The following is a 20642-nucleotide window of genomic DNA, read 5'->3' as shown; positions in this document are numbered from 1 at the left end:
CAACTTCCATCTGAAAAATAATCTTTATTATATACAGGAGCATGTACCTGAAGAAACTACAGGCAAAGTATTTGGTCACTGAATTTTATGTAGTTGAGGAATTCAGGATAGATGCTCAAGGGCGGTGCGCAAATGGATATGCAGTGCCAGTGTTCTGGACCTGCCAGAGAGCCAATTATTTTAGGCACAGTGATGAAATCAATCCATCCTCCAACAGGCTTCGTTCAGTGACTAAAGAATCTTTGTTCACCAGCAATATCAAAAGAACTACCTCTTTCACCTGTGAAAAATGCATGTGGCTACTCAAGCCAGAGGCAGGTACAAGCCTTTTTGCAAGTGCTCAGATCAGAAGGCAGGACAACTTGGTCACTGACAGGGAACTTGACTGGAACAAGCTTCTTTGCATTCAGCATCCTCCCATTGGGAGGAGGCGCCATCTCACTTCCAGGACATTTTCAGGAATTCTTCAGAAAACCTAGCTTTCCATGTATCATATAGGAACAGGTCCATTTGCATCAGTTTGCTTTAGGCTCACACAAGTCCAATGCCCAGCACTAGCTTTCCACAACAGGCTTTTCCTAAAGCAGAGATGCCAAAACAGGCCCCAGAACTCCGTCCCCGTGCCCAGCCTAGGGGGAACAGTTTACTTTTGGGACTTCTGCCTTTGACTTGGGCCCACACACCACATAATGGAACCCTTCAGCATAACCTATACAGGTTTAATCTTGTGACAAGTAATCAATCGGAGGACCAGAAGGCAGGAGCACAGCTCCCCTCATTTCAAGAGGCGTGCAAGCACTTTCTCTCTTCAGGGAGAGGTGCACAAGTGTTATAAACAGCAAGGTTATTAACTTGAAGATAAAAAAATTTCTTGTTTCCTATTCCTTTTCAATAATTAAATTACTGACATTATTTTACAGGCTCATCAGAGCAGACATATGTTTTTAAATGGAATGCTCAGCAGGTCCAGACACAGTGATTTTGGCCCTTCTTTGACAGGAGGCACAACTGAGCAGGAAACATGATTTTGAGATTTGATTCATATTCCTTAAAGATTCCACAATGTCCTTAAGATACACATTTAAAACATCCCTAAGATCTAAGGGCCAGAAGGAAGAAAGAAATTTCCCTTTCTTAGAAGTAGCTACAGGGTTTCCCCAACCGAACTTATTGATTGAGTCTAAGAGGGGAGGATCCTGAAGTTCCTAAAAATGTTGATGTACTGCAGCAACTCAAAAATTTTACTTATACCTACCACAAGTATAATACTCTAAAATGAGTGGTGCCAGCTCCAGGTAGAAGCTGCAGGAACAGATGCCTCTTTGGAGCTTGCAGCATGAGGACTCTGGCTCATAAAATGCACCACTCAGTGACTTAAAAACACTAAATGGTATGGCAGATGTCCTGGAAACAGAGTCCAAGCATCAGCACTGGCTGCTGCATACTTAAATGAGAGTAAGCAACCTGGATGCAAGTTGCTGGGTTCAGCTGCCTCTTAAGGGCTGATTTGATTCGGTACAAGAAGGCAGCTGGGTGAAGTGGTGGTTACAGCTACCCTGCAGCTAGGCATTGCAGGCCCAGGGCTTACACAAAGGGCTGGGGCTCGAGGAAAGGCTGTCGTTCCTGTTCACAGGTGGCCTGTAAAGCATAAAAAGAGCAAGATATGAAGAACAAGCAGATACACGGCCGCTAGCAGAGGCAAGTGGGTTCGGGAACAGAAGAGAGATCGTAACAGGCGCCACAGTCCAGGGATATGCCGAGTCTGGAAGAGTAAAAGAGACACACCAGTTAGTGCCAGGAATGACCAAGTCCCCATTTGCCTTCACCCAGAGCTCTCCAGGCCATGAAGATAATTTTGTCTAAGCTAATGAGCACCAACCTTCCAAAACCCCTTCCACTATCAGATTCTACCTCGAGTCAATCCTCAATAAAACGTTCCCCACCCCCATCAGACAGAACCTGCTCTCTGAGGGTTAGCCATAAACCAGCACTCGCCAGTTCTGCTTGAGAAAGGCCAACAAGATGCAAAACATCTCCCCCTAACATTTGCTACCTACAAATTTCTAGCCCAAGTGACATATAAGCAAACGGATCAATGATATTTTTCTGCTAGAGACTCAAGCTAGCCCCAATTCATCCCACTGGGTTGGAAGATGAAAATGCTTATTCGTTAGTCGAGTTCCCTTGACCCTGTCAGCTGCAGAGATTTCAGATCCTGCTCAACAAATCAGGTATGGCAATTTCACACTAGGCTCAAGGTACCTTCAAACAATGTAACATCAGCTGGCAAAGTTCCAGCACAAAGAGAAAACAGTCTGTTCTACTAACATTCCCCCGGCATGAACACAGGGTAGCATCCAGTTATGTCTGTTGCCCTGGTTCTGCTTACGCTGTTCTTGGGAGTACTGCCCCCTTTCTGCTGGAGAGGGCAGAGGGCAAACTCTTCAGCAGGGCATCATCCTTATCAAAACAGGACAAGCGGCTGCCAGGCACTCACTCAGTACAGTGAAAAAGCAGCTTTCTACTTTGGCTTCCAGCCTGACTGACACAGGCTTGAAAGACGACGAGCAAGGAAAGACTGAGACGGTTGCCAAACAAAGGGCAGGCTCTCCAGACGCCACAGATGCCGGGGCCATTATCATGTATGCTTCTTATCCAAGAGATTATACATCTGCACAGCCTTTTGCTTCTCTGCTCACCGCTGAGGCCTTGGTCCCACAAGGGACCTGGGACCACATCTCAAGTGCAGGCAATGCTGATCTACGTTTTAGTGGCCTCTGAAATACACTCTGCTCACGCAGACTGCGGCAAAGTCACACTCAGAACAATAAGCAGCTTCTGACATGGAAAGCAGAGCAAGCCAAGGGCAGAAAACCACAGAAGCCCATACAGAACTAGATATGCCTAAAGCAGGATTTAGCCTGCTATAGGTTCACAGTTTTCAGTTAACATTTTCCTGCAACAGCCAGGGCTCGCATCATTGGCAGCTGTGAATGAAAATTCTTACTTTGTTTAAAGTGTTATCCATGGAGTCAATCAGCAAGGAACGCTCATGACCTGGAGTCATATTAATGCTAGTACTTAAGGAAGACGTCCACTCGCTTGATTCCAGCCTGCAGCAAAAAACATTAAATCAGTCTCAGTTTGTTATGATGCCCCAAGCAAACACTGTAGACAAGCTTATGAAAGGAGGTACTAGTTCAAAAGGTGGGCAACCATAGGCAAACCAGCAGTGGCCTCACTTGACAAAAACTGGTTTTATTTGTACAACTGTCAGGCCTCCTGAGCCCAGGCTGAGCAGAATGACTGGGTGATCCAAGTAGCAATAATCCTCCTTCCTGTCCTCAAATACTGTTTCAAAATTAAATTATTCCCAAATTATCTGGAAGCTGCTGAAACCATAACAGAGTAGGCATATTGTGCTCTCTGAAAGGTAGAGTTGCAGCACTAGCCACTTCCCATGCCTGCCAGTCAGAGAGAAAAGAAAAAACTTCCATATTGCATGATGTGGGGATTTTCATTCTTTTCAGTAGTGGGGACAATTCAGCTGCTGGCAGTGAAGTCTTCTCTTACCTAATTTATATCCTGTCCCTTCAAAACTCTTGATTTTTTTGTACTGTTCTTTCCTTTGTCTTTCAAGAATTTCAAATGCTTTAACTTAACTAAGGTCTGTGAGTTCTGCACAGGGGCTTCCATGTGAAATTTCACAGCTTGTGACTTGAAAGAAGCCAGAACAGCTGATAAACTGTCTACTTTAAATTCTGTGAAATTTTTCTGGAAGCCCTGGCCCCAATGGTAATGGTTCTTGCAAACTACTTCCCAGTGCCAAATCTTCAAGATTGATAAGTTACTATTACAACATAAGATGCATAGGCAGCACTGTCAAATCTTTGGACTAACATTAGAGAAGTGGCTCAGTTGTAGGAGGCCTCTATAGACTTTAATGCTAGAAAGGGATAATGCCGAGTTGTGTAGCAACTACCAGAGAACTTCAGAATTCTTGCATCTGGCCCATATTTTTTTGCTCGATAAGCATGGGTGTCAGGAAGAAAGCCACTGTTCTGATGTAAAAGACTACCGTAGCGGTATTTGTCTTAACTACCAAGAGGTGCACACAGAAGTGCCTACGATCAAGTTAAGTGGCAAAAAACCACTTTTTATAGTCAATGAGAAGAAACAGGCATTTCTACCATGTGACTCACCTCATCCTAATGCCTCCTTTTCCCTGCTGGTTATAAGGGCATCTGTCAACTAACCTGAGATACACGGGTGCTTATTGAGGAGACAAATGCCCGGGAAGCACCTGAGAACTCCTCTTTTCCCTTCATCCAATTCCCAGGCTCCAAACCACACTTTCCAGTAGTTAATTTTCCTCACCGAAAAAGTTGGCAACTTATTTCTAGTCAGAATTTGTCTCACTTGAGTTTTTGTTCAATTATATCATTGTCTGGAAAATTAAAGATAGACATGGCATAGTTGTTTCTACACCCAAAGTGGCATCGGGCATAAGGATGTGTGAAGTGCGGAGATGAACAAACAACTAGGATCATCATGCTTTTATTGTAATACTGCCTGTTTGCTCAAGTTGCCTCACCTCCTGATCTGATCCTGTGCTGCTGAGAGCGCCTCCTCCACAGCAAGACGCCGGTCCCGTTCTTCCTCCAGCTGCTCTTCTAAATACCTCAGATCCTGCTTTGTGCTGCTATGCAAATGTTCAGTTTCAGACAACCTACCAAAAAGTAAACAAGCATATGCTAAAAAGGGCTCATTCCTGGACTACTGTTTCTGTTGTATTCACTGATATGGTAGGTGAACAGATTCCAATTTCTTTCTACCCCCCACAGAAGACAGTTATTTTCTTTAAACTTAAATTTTCTTTAAATATTTAAATTATTCAGAAAACCAGAATGAGGAGATGAGTCTCTTGAAGCTTCTGTGTCACATCAGGAATGAGTTCCTTGTCTCTGTTACCCATGCCCCCTTTCAGAAAACTATTTCCAAAGGGTACAAGGAACTGTCTGTTAGGTCTCAATTTCACCCTAGGCTTAGGGCACAGAGAGCCTTGAGACCAGGACCATCAACATACTTCTGTAGTTACTGGGGACCCAGCCCACTAAACCAAAGATACTAGTCTGACTGGAGACAGTCAACCATAACTGCTCCTGCACGTTATTTCTATACTGTTTGAAGTTCTGTGCAAAGAGGTTAACTAATTATAGCCATCAAGCACATCTGACAGTTCCTCAACTTCCATGAGATCCTACTGTGGAACTGGGTTCCTCAAAGCTCCAAAATCAGAACCAGGCTCTTCCCCAGCATCTCAGCCCGAGGCCCTCCATCAGGACTAACACCTCCCACCGCTATTCTCACACTTTCTTTACCTCAGCTGCAACTCCTGTAGTTCTGGTGTGTAACCCTCTCTCTGAAGCTCATTCTTTTCTTGGGGTGCTCCTGGAGCAGCATCTGTTGCAAACAACTCCTAAAAAACAAACACACACACACACACCACATACACATGAATGTGTGGCAGAAGGGTACTGAATGAACAGGGTAGAAGCTAGCTACATTGCTGCACAGTTAGTGGGACCATCTGCAGTAAGCTTTTCTCTCACTTGCACCCAGAGGAAGACCCTTACCACGCCCTTGTCTGGAAGCTGTAGCTCCTGAAGCTGCTTCTCAAGCACCAAGCAGCGGTTCAAAACCTCGTTGTAATGCTGATGGCTCTCACTGATGTTCCGACTACTACCTCGCAGCTGAAGGGAGAGGGCATTTTTCTCCTCAAAGACCTGAGACAGCTGAGAAGAGAACAAAACTGCTGAGTAAAGAACTTCTCAGACATTATTCTGAAAGCAAACCTATTTTCTGTGTAACTGAGGGTAAAATTGTACTGAGAACATAGAAATTGCCACGCTGTACATTTCTAAGGTCCAAACATCAGTGATAGCTTCCAACAGTGGTTCATGGCTATGATTTCAGAATAGGGGCCCTGAAATGTCAACGTGACATATGGGGTAACATGCTTCCAAAACAAGGTTTCAAGTGTTGAGATTGACCTGAGCCTTCCAAAAACATCATTAATAATTTAATGATTTTATATTCTTGTTGTCTCCTTGACTGCAAATCTCTCCGAGAAGCTTGCTAAATTTTCAGCCTTGTGTTTTGGGAATCGGACCGCTTGTGATTCTGCACTGAAATACAGTAGCTTTTTAAAGACAGCAGAGAGCACTAAAGATCGCAAGTGTGCCTTCTGAAGGAGGGACTTCCTTCAGGAGTCTAGAAGGCAAGAGTACATAATAAAGTCCTGTCAACTAATAGAAACTGAACCTTGAAACAATTTTCTTCACATAATCTTTCTCTCGCTGGTCTCCCTGCTGCCAATAAAAATGCCAGCAGAAGGAGGGAATTTGTCTGGGCAATGGTATTTAGCAAGGGAGAAGTGAAACTGTTGACAGCAGGATCAGAGAAAAGGATTAGGAGAGCTAAAAAACGGACTTTTCCATGACGCAAGAAGTTGGACAGACATCATCAGAACTCCACTACCGTCAGTCAGGATGGTCATTTTAGAGAATGGCACTAGAATACAGTGGCAAAAAGCTGTTTCATACACTACTGGCACTGATCCTGCTGACTGATCTATGTAATCCAACCAGGGATTAGGTAGTGTCAAGAAAACAGAAAACAATTCCCTACTTCACAAATAGCAAAATTTTGTCAAGTAAAGCTCTCAAGAGAAATCTAAAGGCCAGAAATATTTTCATGTTTCAAATTAACAAGTCTGGAAATCATACTTCTTTCACAGCTAAGGAATCGGTTGAATAAGGCACAACAATGCCATGACAGATGTTATCTGAAATTTGCTGTAGAAGCTGGGAGATACAACCCCTTGCTTCATCACAATGGATCATAAACCATACAAACAAGGAATAGGATTGCAAGCCTAGAAGGCAACAATAATACTGGAATTTCCTAAATAGCACTTGAATAAAATATCTTTAAAATGCTAGTTATTATACCAAGGTTAACAAGATTAATTTCAATGAATGCTCCTCAAAAGGTAATTGAGAATAGTCAACGCTGATTTATCAAGGGCAGACCATGCTTGACCAAGCTTATTGCGTCCTACAACCAAATGGCTGACTATATGAAAAAGGAGAGAGAAGCGAATGTAATATATTTTGCTTTAGCAGGGCTTTTAACACCATCTCCCAAGGCATTCACATCAAGAAACTGAGAAACTAGGAACTGGACAGACTGTTACATAGGCTTAAAATTGGCTGGACCACTGGACTCAAAGGTGGCTTGACAGCCAGCAATGAGCAGAGTACCCCTAGGGTCTTCAATTTAGATGGCCTTGAGAAACTTGAGGATTGGGCCAACAGAAACCTTAAATTCAGCGAAGGGAAGTGTAAAGTGCTGCACCTGAGGCAGAACCCACACATCAGTAAAAGATGGAAAGAGACTGCCCAAGTAGCAGCTCTCCTGAAAAGAATCTGGAAATTACAGAGGAGCCCAGCTGAATACAAGCCAAGAGTGAATAAGGCAAATTATATACTAGGCTACATTAGGAGGAGCAAGACCAGCAGAGTGAGAAAAGTTATTATCCCCTCTACCTGGTACCAGAAGACTGTAGCTAGAATACTGTGACCAGTTTGGGGCTCCCCAGCTCAAAAGAGATAAAGAGAAATAGGAAAGAGGCCACTCAGCTAGACAGAGTCATGGCTAACCTGATCTAGTGTTGGTGACAGTGCTGCTTCAAGCAGGTCATACTAGATGATCTTCAGAGGTCTCTTCTAACCCATATTTTTGAATCTGTGATATTTCACTAAATGCCCACAAGAACAGAAAGATCTGGTCTTGCTCCCTGAGCCCTGTTCAAGCCTATCCTCTTCCCCACGTTGCTCAGCCCAGACTCCACAAGAAAGTAGAAGATATAACCTGTACCTTGCTGTTTAACTGCTGAATCCTCAGCTCTTTTTGGTGCAGTTCTTTCAGGGTGTCACTTAGCTGGGCCTGAAGAAGTTTTGTCTCTGCTTCTAGGCTTGAAAAGTCCCTTCTCAGAAGTTCTGGAGAAATCTACCAGGGTAAGAAAAATCAAAAATATATCACATATGACAATCCCCTTCAACATTAGTCCTTCTTTCTCTAGTATTCTAAGATCAAAGTCCTAAATTATTCCTAGGCCTGGAACTTGACCTGCCCAAAGAAGACATCAAACATGGAGTAAAACAGTAATATCCCAAAAGGCAGCTGAAAAGCCAAATCAGGAAAAATCACTCAACTTGCACATAGCATTGGTACTTCTCAAAACCTGTACAATACATGACAAAAAACAGCACAGTACAAACAGCAATAAAAACCTCAACAAGAGACTTTTAATGTCACATTCTAATTTTTAAGGAGAACTAAAACAGAAGAGAAGATTTTAGTTTCAAAAACAGTGCAAGAGGCAATTCTAAAACAGCCAGATTGAAAGACCTGAGAAGGTCCACACTGGCTGGATGGAACTAAAATGCTTGGCAAGCCCAGTCTCTTTTACTCTCTCTCTTGGAAAGTTAGGAACTATGAACTAAGGGAAGAGGGTATTAAGGGTATGCCATGGTCCTCTACAGGTTTTCAATAATCCAAGTTGCTTTGTTGGTATACCCCTTGAAAGCCATGCAACAAAATCAGATACTGCAGTCTGCAAGATGTTTGACCTGCTAGATCCGAAGACAAGAAACACGCACTGCTTTGGCTGAATTTCAAGCCTCAGATTTCCATGCTATGCAGAAGCTGCTCTGTTTCCACTCACCTTCTTCTGGTACTGCTCCTCTACAATTTCAGACTTGCTGAGGGGCAGCCTCATCTCTTGCATGATCCTTTGTAAATGGCTCAGCTGCTGGTCTTTGTCTGCTATGACCATCAGGTACTGCTCCTTTATGCTGCTGCTCTGCTTTTCCCAGGAAGTCTTCTCTTGTCTGCAAAGCATCATGTAAAGGAAATTACCAGGAATTTACAAGTAACACTTATGATACCCAGGCACCCAGCTCAGAATAAACCAAGGAAGATGCTCACTATTTCCCATCATTACCCTGTGCCAGGTAAGTGGGCTTTATGGAAATAAAACCTCTTAAGTAGAAGTAGCTTAAGAGCAAGTTTAAGGAAGTATTTTTTATTTGACTCAACATTGCAGATTGTTCACTACTCACATGTTTGGTAATCCTGAACCATTCTATGGTCTTGCTGTACATAGAGTTTTGGCTAGAATGTCATTGACAAAGCAACTTTTCACCATAGTTTCGCCCCATCTCAGTCACACACACCAAAGCCATAGCATTGATCCCAATAAGTAATTATGAGTCCTTCACTTCACTTGCACTGTAGATGTCCAAGAAATAAGTCTCCCTTTCTTTTATCAGGAGATAAATAAAACTTGCAAGCTGCTTAAAACTTTACAAGATCTATTTAGTTTTGCGGTCAGACTGGGGGGGGAAAGGAGCATTACAAGTGTTTATATCTCTTTGTCCAAAGATAAACCACGTCATTTCCACAAAAGAAAAACCCCTCTCACTCCAGATTCTGTCATACTTAGGTGGATCTCTGAAGTAATCTCAGAGGAATTTTTTCCCACTTTTAGAACAGGGCGTAGCGTTTTGGCTAATTTTAGTCCAGCAGAGCATGACAATTTACTAGACTAAAATTACAGACTGTTTTTATGGAAGACATAAAGCAAGTAAAACAAAGTATTAGAGTCATATGACGTGAGTATCTTCTATACAGTGATATCAGTCAGATAATCAAGGGCGTTCTCTCAATCATCAGCTTGGAGTGGAGAGTTCCATAATTATATAAATAAGCTCCAAAAAAGAAACTGCCTAATTTTCCTCTGAAAGAGAGGACATTGGCCACCACTGGGGGAAGGAAACAAAAATTAAAAGGCCATTGACCTGTTTCACATAACCATTTTCCTCCAGTACGTCATTTTGTAAACCTTTACCCAAAGCCTGAGGCAAAAGGACAAACAAGGAAAATGCATGCCCACTCCTGAACAGGGCAGATGATTTAGTGACAGCAGACATGGGTAAGGGTATTCAATACTTCGGCGCCTACACACAATGGCACTTTGCATTATTTAAAAAAAGAAAAAAAAATTAAGAAAAGGCATATTTGCATCTCTGAGGCAGTGAAGAAGAAAGGCAATTCTCACCTAAGCTGTTGGAGCTCCTGCTGGTAGAAAATACTTTCTTGCTTCAGCTGCTCTTGGAGATGGTGCTGTTTATCGGCCTCTTGCTGATATTCCTGCAGTTGAGCTTTTAAACGAGAATTTTCAGCTGTTTCCACGCCAACTTGTATGTATTGCTGCTGTAGATTCTTAAGCTCTCTCACCTTTAATTAAAGTGAAACATCAGAGTGTGTGACAACCACTGAGCAAGCAGCTAGGTTTATTATTTATAAGCATTTAAAAGCATTTCTCACTATGGCATCCGGAGGGAAAAAAGTCACATTCAGATGACAGAGAATCTAGAAATTGACATCAGTGACTACAGCAGTCTACTAAAAGCTGCTAAAAAACCTCTGAAAATGATATTGCGAATGAGAGAGTAGGGAGTTTTGAAACATTCCATTAAGATTTGATGTACATTAACAGAAAGACCCTGAACTAGAATATTAGTTCCTATATTTGGGGGGAGTGATAAAGTGAGAGAGAAAGAGCTGAATAAGAACAACTCCTGAAGTTGGTACTTAGTTCTAAGAATCAAAAGTAAAAAAATCAGGGAATTGAGGAACTAAAAATCCTTTTGATTGTCTACACAGACTGGAATTAGAAGAAGTTGCCATTCCACATCCATCACTGCCATCACTTATTGAAGAAGACTAGATGATGTGACTGACTCTGGAGACAAGGAAGTACTTAAAGAACCATGAGGGTCCTCTACTGAGGATCTATCTTAGCATTAGAAATGCTACACAGATATCTAAGTTAAACTAAACAGCAACAGAAGAGGCAAATCTACAAATATCTCAAAGACATTAAACTGACACAAAGGAAAAAGTGTTTAAGATGGTACATAAAGTCTGTTGTGGATTAAGGAAATGAAGGGAAAACTAAGACCAAGTAACCATGGGAAATGATGGTAAAAATCACTGTCATCAGACCAGCAACTAGAGCTCCGAAATTTGCTTAGCCACATTGCTCCAGAGAGTACACAAACACAGACATGCTAAGTATGCAAGCAAGGATATCAAAATGAAGCTGCAGTGCCTTGTACCTTCCTTGCCAATCAGCTGCCAAAATTGGGGGGTGGGGGGGAAGGCTCTCAAGTTTTTAGAAAAGACGAGCAAACACAAATCAAATGCATATGAGCTTCCACAGATGTGGACTAAGCAGATTAACAAGGAACCCACATCTTATTCCTATGATTCCATATTTTAAAACTAAGTTTACAACAGAAACTATCTCGCAAAGTTGACAATGGAATCATAGATAAGCATCCATGTGTCAGAAAAGACAATGATCTATGTTTTACATTGTAAATACCAGATCTAGATCTGCTGAATTTTAAGGAAATCTGAAGATTCAATAGAGGTCACAAGGAAGTCACCTCAATTTTCCACTGAGGCTTTATATAAGAGCAGAAAGAGAGAACAAGGACTTACTAGTCTGTCTCTGTCATTCTGCAAGGAGGACAGGGCCTTCTTAAGACTCTGTACTTCCGAAGGAGTGCTGAAAGTGCTCCCTGCTGCTTGCTGCTTCACTTCTTCAGTTTTCCGTGTTTTGTCCAGTTCATTCAGCAGACGGTCTCTCTCATCCTGCAGGCTCACCATAGCCTTAGAGAAAGATTTGACTTGGTTGGAAGAGCTTTCCAGTTCCGAAGACAAATGGAGAAGCTCATCATCTTTAACTCTGAGCTTCTGATTAAGTTTCTCAACCTGGGTCAAGAGACCTCTTTCATCAGCAGCTTTCTGCAGTTCTGTCAGCTCAGATCTTGCTGCATCTCGGTCCCTGGCAGTGGAGTTTTGCTCCTCCTGTAGCTGAACCACCTGTTTCTGAAGATTCTGCATTAGATTCTGGTGTTCCTCTAAGTCTGCAGAGTATTTCTGTTTCAAAACTTGAAGCTCTTCATTGGTCTGGTCCCAGCTATCCTGAAGAGAGCTCATGGACTTCCCAAAAGACTGAATTTGGGCTCTGAGATCTTTATTTTCCTCTGTGACTGCAAGAAATTTCTGTTCCATTTCCATTAGGTCTTGTGCCAGCTCTGCTACCCTTTCTTCTGCTGTTTCTGTTTCATTCCTCATTATCCCTGCATCATGATGTAGGTGCTTCAGCTCCTTTCTAAGCCTGTCCTCAGCCTCTTCCACCCTTATGGCTGCATCCCTTTGAACACATGCTAGTTCCCCCTCAAGTTCTGTTATCCTTTTCTGTGACAGGGCAAGTTTGTGACTCAGTTCTTGTGCCTCTTCCTCTCGGTCCTTCAGCTGCACTTGACACTCCATGATAGGACCCCCCTCACATAACGCTGTCATCTCACCCTGTACCTGAGATAGAGAGGATGTAAGAGTCTCAACCTTTTGAGACATTCTGGCTTTATCCTCTTTCAAGACTTCCATGCACTCCCTGAGATTGTCCTGAGTATGCTCAGACTCTTTCAGCTGTGCTTCTACAATTGCCTTCTCCTTTTCCAGAGTCTGGATCCGCTGAAGCTGTGTTTTAAGCAGCTGTTTCTGCTGAGAGTCCTTTATTGAAATCACTTGGTTCAGGTCTTCTCTATATCGCACTAACTCTGCATCCAGCTTGGCATTTTCCGAGTGGAGGTCATCCATCTTACTATGAAAATTTCTAATTTCTTCCTTGAGCTTATTGTTTTCAGAAGCAGCCTCTTGAATTAGCTGATCTTTCTCCAAGATTATAACAAGGTGACGTTCCTCAAGTTGCTTGTAGTCTCTCAGTACACGGTCTCTGTCATCTTGCAAAGATGACATGGACTTGGTGAAGGAGTCCAGTTGTGCCTTCTGCTGCTTACATTCCTCTCTACTTATTTTCATCTTTTCAGTGAGATGATCAAGCTTGTCCAGAAATTTTTTCTTTTCATTTTCCAAGGCTTTTTTACCTTCTTCTTCCTTACTTAGCCTCTGCTCCAGTTCTTTCATCTCTTCAGAATGTTGCTGCTGTAATTCAGATAGGGCAGCCATAACTGCTTCTTCCTTGGCAGACAGCAAACTAATGATCTTTTGATCCTTGGCACTAATTTCTTCATGCAGCTTGTTTGTTAGGTCCTTGGAAGCCTGCAGATCAGCCTTAAGCTGTTCACAGCTGAATTTAAAGTTTTGGATAGAAGTCTCTTGTTGCTTGACCATACCCTCCAGCTCTTCTCTGACTAATTCACATTTGGTGAAGGAATTCTGTAAGTCAGCAAGCTGGTCTCTCAGGGTCCTGATTTCTGACTCCAGTTTCTGCTGTTCATTCTGCGACTCTTTGTACAGTTTCTGAGACCCTTCTAGCTGAGCCAAAAGCTCCTTTTTTTCCTCCTGCAATATTTCACATGTCTTCTGATAATGCTGAATCTCCCGCTTGGAACCAGACTCACAGTCTTGCTTATCGCGTTCCAGCCTGAAAACAGAAAAGAAAAAAGTTAGATACAAATCAATGAAGTAGCTCAGTATCCAGATCCTCACTGACAGTTTTCACTGATGCTATTAATTTAGAAAAAAACCCACAGAATTAGTTTTACTTAAAAAAACCAAAAAACAAAAAAAACAAAAAACACTAGAAATAGCCACATGATTAGTCCCCCTCAATTTAAAATTCAAAGCATCTTTTAAATTTCCAACTCTGCTATTGTCTCAAGAGGGAGGGCAGGGAACAGCAACATTTTTAAAAAAGGTGTTTAGCAAGATAAATCTTTTTATAAGTGTTAAGCGTCAGTACTGGAAAACTGGAGAAGGTTAGAAGTCGAATGTTACTACCCCCTTTTCATTAAAATACTTATTTTCTCTCACCCATCTTTGCTAATTAAAAATAAATAAAAAAAATCAGAAGTCACTGTTCTCATGTGTTTGATGCTCATTTTACTTTCCAGTTTGCAAAGATGTGGCATTTTGATCATAAGCTTCATAGAACAATTTTACTCATGCGAGAACAGTTTGTTTTTGAATTTTTGAAATTAAGATGTACATTTTCATAGTTCCATCTTTCCCTTAAAGTCTAATTTGGGATTAAACTGGAATTTTGTATCTCAATGCTCTCTTGACCTGCCAGGTTTAGTCTCCACATGTAACAACTCTATACCAACAAAACTATTTTAAATCTCAGACTAATAAAGACTCTAGATAGCACTCAGCTGGCTACTGCCTGTTACAGAGAACAGATTTAACAGAAGTATGCTAATGATGAGAAGGAGAAATATCTTACAGTGTTAATCTCTCTGTATCCTTGTGCATTCAGCAGTAATTCCCTACAACGTAATTCCAGAGCTCTTTTCTACCCAAAGATGAGTCATGCAGGAGATGAATCGTATGTTTACGGCTTTATTAGGAAGACTGATTCTATACTCCGTGTTAGGCAAACGTTAGCTTTACCAATCACAAGTCACATTTGGTTATTACATACTCATAATTATTTCTTTCTGATAACTTGAAAAAGGAAGGGGGAAGATGCTTGCTCTGTCATTCAGAAGGACCTTGACAGGCAGGAGAGATGGGCAGAGAGGAACCTCATGAAGGCCAATACGGGGAAGCGCAAAGTTCTGCAGCTGGGGAGGAAGAGCCGCATGCATCCGTACAGGCTGGGGGCCAATGGGCCGGAGAGCGGCTCTGCAGAGAAGGACTTGGGAGTCCTGGTGGACAAGAAGTTGACCGTGAGCCAACAATGTGCCCTCATGGTGAAGGTGGCCGACAGTACCCTGGGCCGCATTAGGCAGAGTGTTGCCAGCAGAAAAAGGGCAGTGATACACCCCCTCCACTCGGCCCTGGTGAGGCCACATCCAGGAGTACCGTGTCTAGTCCTGGGCTCTGCAGTACACAAAACACATGTACTTGCTGGAGCAAGTCCAGCGAAGGGCCACAAAGATGATGAAGGGACTGGAGCATCTGTTGTACGAGGAAAGACAGAGAGCTGGGACTGTTTAGCCCAGAGAAGAAGGCTCGGGAGGGGATCTGTGTGTACTGATAACTGCAAGGGTAGTGTAGAGACAATGGAGCCAGGCTCTTTCGGTGGTGCCCAGCGACAGGATGAGAGGCAATGAGCACGCACTGAAACGCAGGCAATTCCATCTGAACATAAGAAAACACTTTTTCTCCCCCACTGTGAGGGTGACAGAAACAGGTTGCCCAGAGAGGTTGTGGAGTCTCCATCCTTGGAGATATTCAAAATACAACTGAACGCAGTCCTGGGCAACCTGCTCTAGGAGACCCTACCTGAGCAGCGGGTTGGACTAGATTAGCTCCAGAGGTCTCTTCTAGCTTCAGCTATTCTGCGATTCTGTCCTGTCTCACCACTAGCTGCTGCCTTGTCCAAGGGACATACAATAGTACCAGCTTCATCATCACCACCTTCTTCCCTTTACCTGGATATATGAATCTGAAGTTCTTCCACATGTATGGTCATCTGCTTCATCTGGTCCTTTAGAACAACACAAGTCTCCTCTTTTGAACGTATTTCTTCTTCTTTCTTTTGAATAGTCTCAGTGAATTTCTTCTCCCATGTTTTGGATTCATCTATCACTCTATCCCTGTCATCCTGAAGAGATGACATGCTCCTAGTGAAGGCTGCAAGCTGGGCTAGTGTTTTGGTTAGGCTGCCTTCCAATTGTTTGGCTTCTTGATCTTTTGTCTGCAAGGAGTCTTGAATATCACAAACAGTTTTTTCCAGATAGTCTTTCTCCCTCTGCAAAGTTGACAGCTTTTCTTCCATGTTTTTAATTTCCTTTGAGTGCTTGTCTTTTTCCTGTTCCAGTCTTCTCTCAAAGTCCTCATCCTTTTTCTTCATTTGAATTTTAATATTCTCTTTGTTTGCCTGCAACTCCTCTTTCATTTTGACGTGCTCTGCTAGAGCCCTCGCTGCCTCGCTCTGAGTGTCATCCAGTACTACTCTGCAGAAAGCAAGCTCTGCTTGGGCTTTCTTGGTGTCTTCAACTGCTTTAGCGAAATTCTCTTTGGCTGCTTCTAGCTCTTTCTGAGACTCACTTTGGACAAATTCCAGAGCTTTAACAGTTCTTTCTAGACTACTGATCTTTTCCTGGCTTTTAATACAGTCCTTTTGCAGCTGCTTGATCTCCTGCTGTTTCTGTTTCAGCAATTCCTGAAGCTCCTTTACATGTGTGCTGTTGTCTCCCTTCCAAGTGCATTTTAGCTTTTCTACAAATTCCTTTTGCTTTTCTGAACTTGCTTTACTTTTTTCCTTTGCCATCTGACATTTCTCCTCCTCCAGTTCATGCATCATTCTCTGCAGACTCTGGAGCTCATGTTTCAGTTGTTCATTTTTGATCTGGAAGTCTGTTGCATCTTGTTGATAGTTTCCAATGCTTCCATTAAGTTCTGCTAGCTGATTCATGAGCCTTTCTTCCAAGTCATCCTTCTCTGCTTCTAAGGTATTCTTCTGTTCTGTCATTCTGATGAGCTCCTCTTTGTTTTTTTGTAGTGTTTGTTCCATCTTCACTACTGTGTCCTGGAGAGCATTCAATTCATGGACTTTCACTTCCATTTGGGTCTCTAAAGCCCTCTTCTCATCTGCTAAAGTCTCAACACTCATGTGAATGTTGCTGAGCTGTTGCTCTGAAGCCCTCCTGTTCTCTTCCAGTTCTGCAATTCGCTCTGTGAGCTGAGCTACCTGTTGTATGTAGGTATCAAGATCTTCATATGGGCTGCTACCTTCAAATGCTTTCTGTTCCAGCTCTGCAGTATGGGACTCCAGACTAACATTTAAGTCCACTTGATTTTCAGTCCCTTCCACTGGTGACATGGTGGCAATTGCCTGATTTTTTTCTTCCTCTGCTGTCTTTTGGGCAACATACTTGTCTACCATTTCTCTGCTTTCCTTTAGTTTAGATTCCGTGAACTGCAAGTGATCCTTTAACTCTCTGATCTCCTGAGCAAGGGATTCCTTTTCCATCATTACTGTCTCAAGCTGAGTAGAAAGAGACTGGTAATCTTTTCTAGAACTCTCCAGATCTTCTTTCAGGCTAGTATTTGTCATGAAAGCTGCATTTCCAGTTCTGTGTAGGTCTCTATCTGTAAAATGCATCTCTGCTCTGAGCTTCTCATTCTCTTCCTCTAGTTCTAGGATCTTTTGTTGCTTTGATTTTGCAAATTTCCTCATTTTCTCCTTCATTCCATCTATTTCCTGTCCAGCCTCCTGCAGCTGCTTATCTGTTTCTTCTTTTTTTGCTTCAACACTTTTCAGCTTAATGAAAATTTCCTGCTTTTCCTGCCTAACAGTTTCCAAAACACGCTGAATCCGCTCAACCTCATTACTTACATTCTCATAGGACTGCAGGAGAGTTTCATATTCTTTTTGAAGATCCATATATTTCTCATGCCGCTCAGAATTCTCAGCAGCCTGAGAACATTTCAGCAATTCCATCTCCTTCTCCAGCTGCTCCTTCTCTTGAGCAACTCCTTCCAGAGTCAGCTTCAGGTTTTTACAACATCCATCAAGATTCTGATTTTCTGCAAGTGCCTTATCAACTTCTGAAATAAGTTTTTCTCGTTCTTCTGCGAGACTTGCTAACTTTCCTGTTAAATTATCTGTTTCTTTAACATGGCCACATATTTGGCTTTCCATGTTTGTCAACTTGACAGAAAGACTTTCAATAGTTGTTTTAGCATTAGCCAGCTCCTCTTTTAGAGACTTGCTCTCCTTCAGTGCCTCTTTTCTAGAGATAAGTGCAGCCTGCAACTTTCTCTGCATTTGATTCTTTTGTTTAGTTTCTTCCACACCAACATCTTGCTTCTGCTGAATATCAAGCAGCTCAGTTTGCAGTCGCTTGCTTTGTTCCTCATGTACCTGAGCTTGAGCTTCCAACTGACTACACAGCGTCTTGACAGAGTTTTCTTTCTCCAGCAACTGTGCCTGCACAGTAATGAGTGCTTCACTTTTCTCACTTAGCTGCAACTTCAGGAATTCAACTTCTTCATCTTTTTGGTGCATAAGGTCTTCCAGACTGCCCTTTCTAGAAACTTCTGCTCGACTTTCTTCCAATTCTATCTGGAGACTTGCTGCCTTAGCTTCAGCTTGGTCACAGGTTCTCTTCAGCCCTTCTATCTCCAGAAGCAACTGTGCCACGTGCTCTTGTGAATGAAAGACTAATTCTGATTTGCAAGCAAGTTCACTTTCCATATGGCTGACCTTATATTCCAGTTCTTCTTTCTTTGTCTGCAATTTCTCAAATTTTGTCTTAAATTCTTCTCCAGAAACATCTGCAACTTGTACAAGCTTGCTGTTTGTAGTATTTTCTGCTTCCGAGCATGAAGAATCCAACCAACCTTGACTCCCACAAGGGATACTCTCTGTTGACCCTCTCTGTTCTTGGAGTTGTCTGAGCTGAGCTTGGATGCTCTCCTTCTCTTTGCTTTGCTTATCAAACTGTTCTTGTAGGATGTTGTAGTCATCTTTCTGCTGTTTAAGCTGTTCTCTGTGATGCCTATCTTTTTCTTGAGCTTTTTTTATAGTGTCTTTGCGAGATACCAGGGCTTCCTGGAGTTTTTTTTGAAGTTGTTCTTTTTCTTGTTCAAGAGTTGAAATTCTCTCTTTCAGAGCAGTTTTCTGTTTTTCTTCATGATTTGTAGCTGCTAAACTAGTTTTTTCATTTTCTTCATAATCCTTTAGGCTCTTACTGGTTTTAGTTAGTTTGTCAGCAACTGTCTGACTTTCCATGATTTCAGCTTTCATTGAATCAGTAATGTTTGTCTTATCTTGTAAGCTTTGCCTCATTTCCTCAATCACTGCCTGTAACTGTGCTTCATTTGTTTCTTTATCCAGCAAGTCCCTCCGGATGCTCTGCAACTCAGACTCCTTTTCAGAAAGCAGTTGAATCAGATACTCCTCCCTGGGCTGGCTTTCAGGATTCACTTCTCCACTTATCCTGCTTGTTATATTTTCTTCCCCTTCAGGTTCTTGAGCCACTGAGGTCTCTGATTCAGGCTCCCTTCTCAATTGTACTAATTCATTCTCCAATTTGCTAACCTTCTTCAGAAGCTCCTTCCTGTTGATAAGTGCTGCTTGCAGCTTCCGCTTGACTTGCTCATTTTCTTTTTTCAGAAGTTCGAGTTCACTTCCTAACACCTCTCTCTCCTTACATGCTACCTGTGTCTCATACTGCTGCTCAGATTCCCCATATTTCAGATATGCATCTTTTGCTTCTCCTATGTTTTGGTCTTTTTCCTCCTTGGCTTTTAACAGACTCATTTGCTCTTTAAGACTCTGTAGCTCATTTCCTAGAGAAAATTTCTCTTCATTCAGCAGGACCATTTTCTCAGACATGCTGACACTGATCTCTGTCATCTGTTGGTCCTTCTCCAGCAAGGTTTGTTGCAGGCTCTCAATACACCTCTTGTGTTCAGCAACAAGCTGTTCTAGGCTTGCTGCTTCGAGTCCCTTTGAGGCTAAGCTTTGGGAAAGCTCTTCTATCTCAGCTGTGTTCTTCATCAGAAGTTGCTCCAGATCAAGTACTTCACATTCCTTCTTCTGGATCTGGCTTCTCAGCCCTTTTAGTTGAGTGTCCTGCTCAGAAAGCTGAAGCTGTGCTTCATCCAAGTCTTTTTGCAAAGCTTCAATTTTTATCTCTTTGGATTTAAATTCATTTTTAAGGCTCTGGATTTGTTCTCTCAGAAGACTGCTCTGACTGTCTGATAGCCTCTGCTTTTCTGAAAGAGCTAGATTTTTCTCTAGTTGCTTCACTTGATCCTTCAGTTCTGTTATGGTAGAAAGTTCCTTCATCTGACACAGGAGCTGATCTCTTTCTTCAGCTAAAGCACAAAATTCACTGTCAGAATCCTCTATCTTTTTTCTGTATTCCTCTGCCAAGTGATTTAGCCTATTTATTTCTGCAACTTTTTCTCCCAGATCTTTCTTATAGGATTCTTCTGATTTCTGCAGAATTATCTGCAGTTCCATAATTTGGTTTTGCAACCTTAGCAGCTCTTGAGATTGAGAGCTGCCAAGCTCTAGATCTGCTGCAGAGACTTCTTGCATCACCTCCGTCTCCCCTCTGCAGGGGACAGTGCTCCCCTGGGGAACTTCTTGAAGACTGGTCTTGTTTTCCTGAAGTACACCAATTTGCAGCATTTCCATTTCTGTCAGTAATGAGCTATTGCCCAACTCACTTTGTGTATTTGAAGCCTTTTGCTCTTCCCTCTCAGGGAGGAATGTCTGGGATCCATCTTCTAGCTGGTTAGTTTCTTCTCTTGTTTGGAGAATTGCAGGAGTTTGGCTTTCTGGGCCCTTGAGCTGCCCTTTCAGAAATGCTATTTCTTCCTGGGCTTCATTCAGTTCCAGCAGCAAAACTGACAGCTCTTTATGTTTCTGTGCAGCAAGATATCCCAGAATTCCAGACGGACCATTTTCCTCAGCAAACTGCTTGCTTCCAAGTCCATCTATTGCCTAAAACAAAATAAGAGGTTTCAATTTTCCTTTGGATCCTGTCAAAGGGTCATTTTTCACTGGCCCT

General features: G+C 42.4%; 1 protein-coding gene across 5 annotated transcripts in view; it reads right to left on the bottom strand.

Moving 5' to 3' along the window:
- Positions 1–4: 4 nt before the first annotated feature.
- The window catches only part of GOLGB1 (golgin B1), a 48827-nt gene continuing 28189 nt past the window's right edge, over positions 5–20642 (bottom strand). For 4 of the 5 annotated variants that reach the window (XM_067317659.1, XM_067317658.1, XM_067317661.1 and 1 more), the window contains 10 exons: positions 15543–20575; positions 11638–13588; positions 10187–10365; positions 8792–8957; positions 7942–8073; positions 5637–5795; positions 5382–5479; positions 4595–4729; positions 3008–3113; positions 5–1762 (listed from right to left, as the gene is read on the bottom strand). In XM_067317659.1, coding sequence (XP_067173760.1) covers positions 1628–1762; positions 3008–3113; positions 4595–4729; positions 5382–5479; positions 5637–5795; positions 7942–8073; positions 8792–8957; positions 10187–10365; positions 11638–13588; positions 15543–20575 — 8094 coding nt within the window. In that variant the 3' untranslated portion in view covers positions 5–1627. The remainder of the gene's footprint in view (positions 1763–3007; positions 3114–4594; positions 4730–5381; positions 5480–5636; positions 5796–7941; positions 8074–8791; positions 8958–10186; positions 10366–11637; positions 13589–15542; positions 20576–20642) is intronic. The other variant, XM_067317660.1, reaches the window with a different exon arrangement.

Source organism: Apteryx mantelli, chromosome 1, assembly GCF_036417845.1.
Source record: "Apteryx mantelli isolate bAptMan1 chromosome 1, bAptMan1.hap1, whole genome shotgun sequence".
Lineage (NCBI taxonomy): Eukaryota > Metazoa > Chordata > Aves > Apterygiformes > Apterygidae > Apteryx > Apteryx mantelli.
This window is presented reverse-complemented; position numbering and strand designations above follow the sequence as displayed.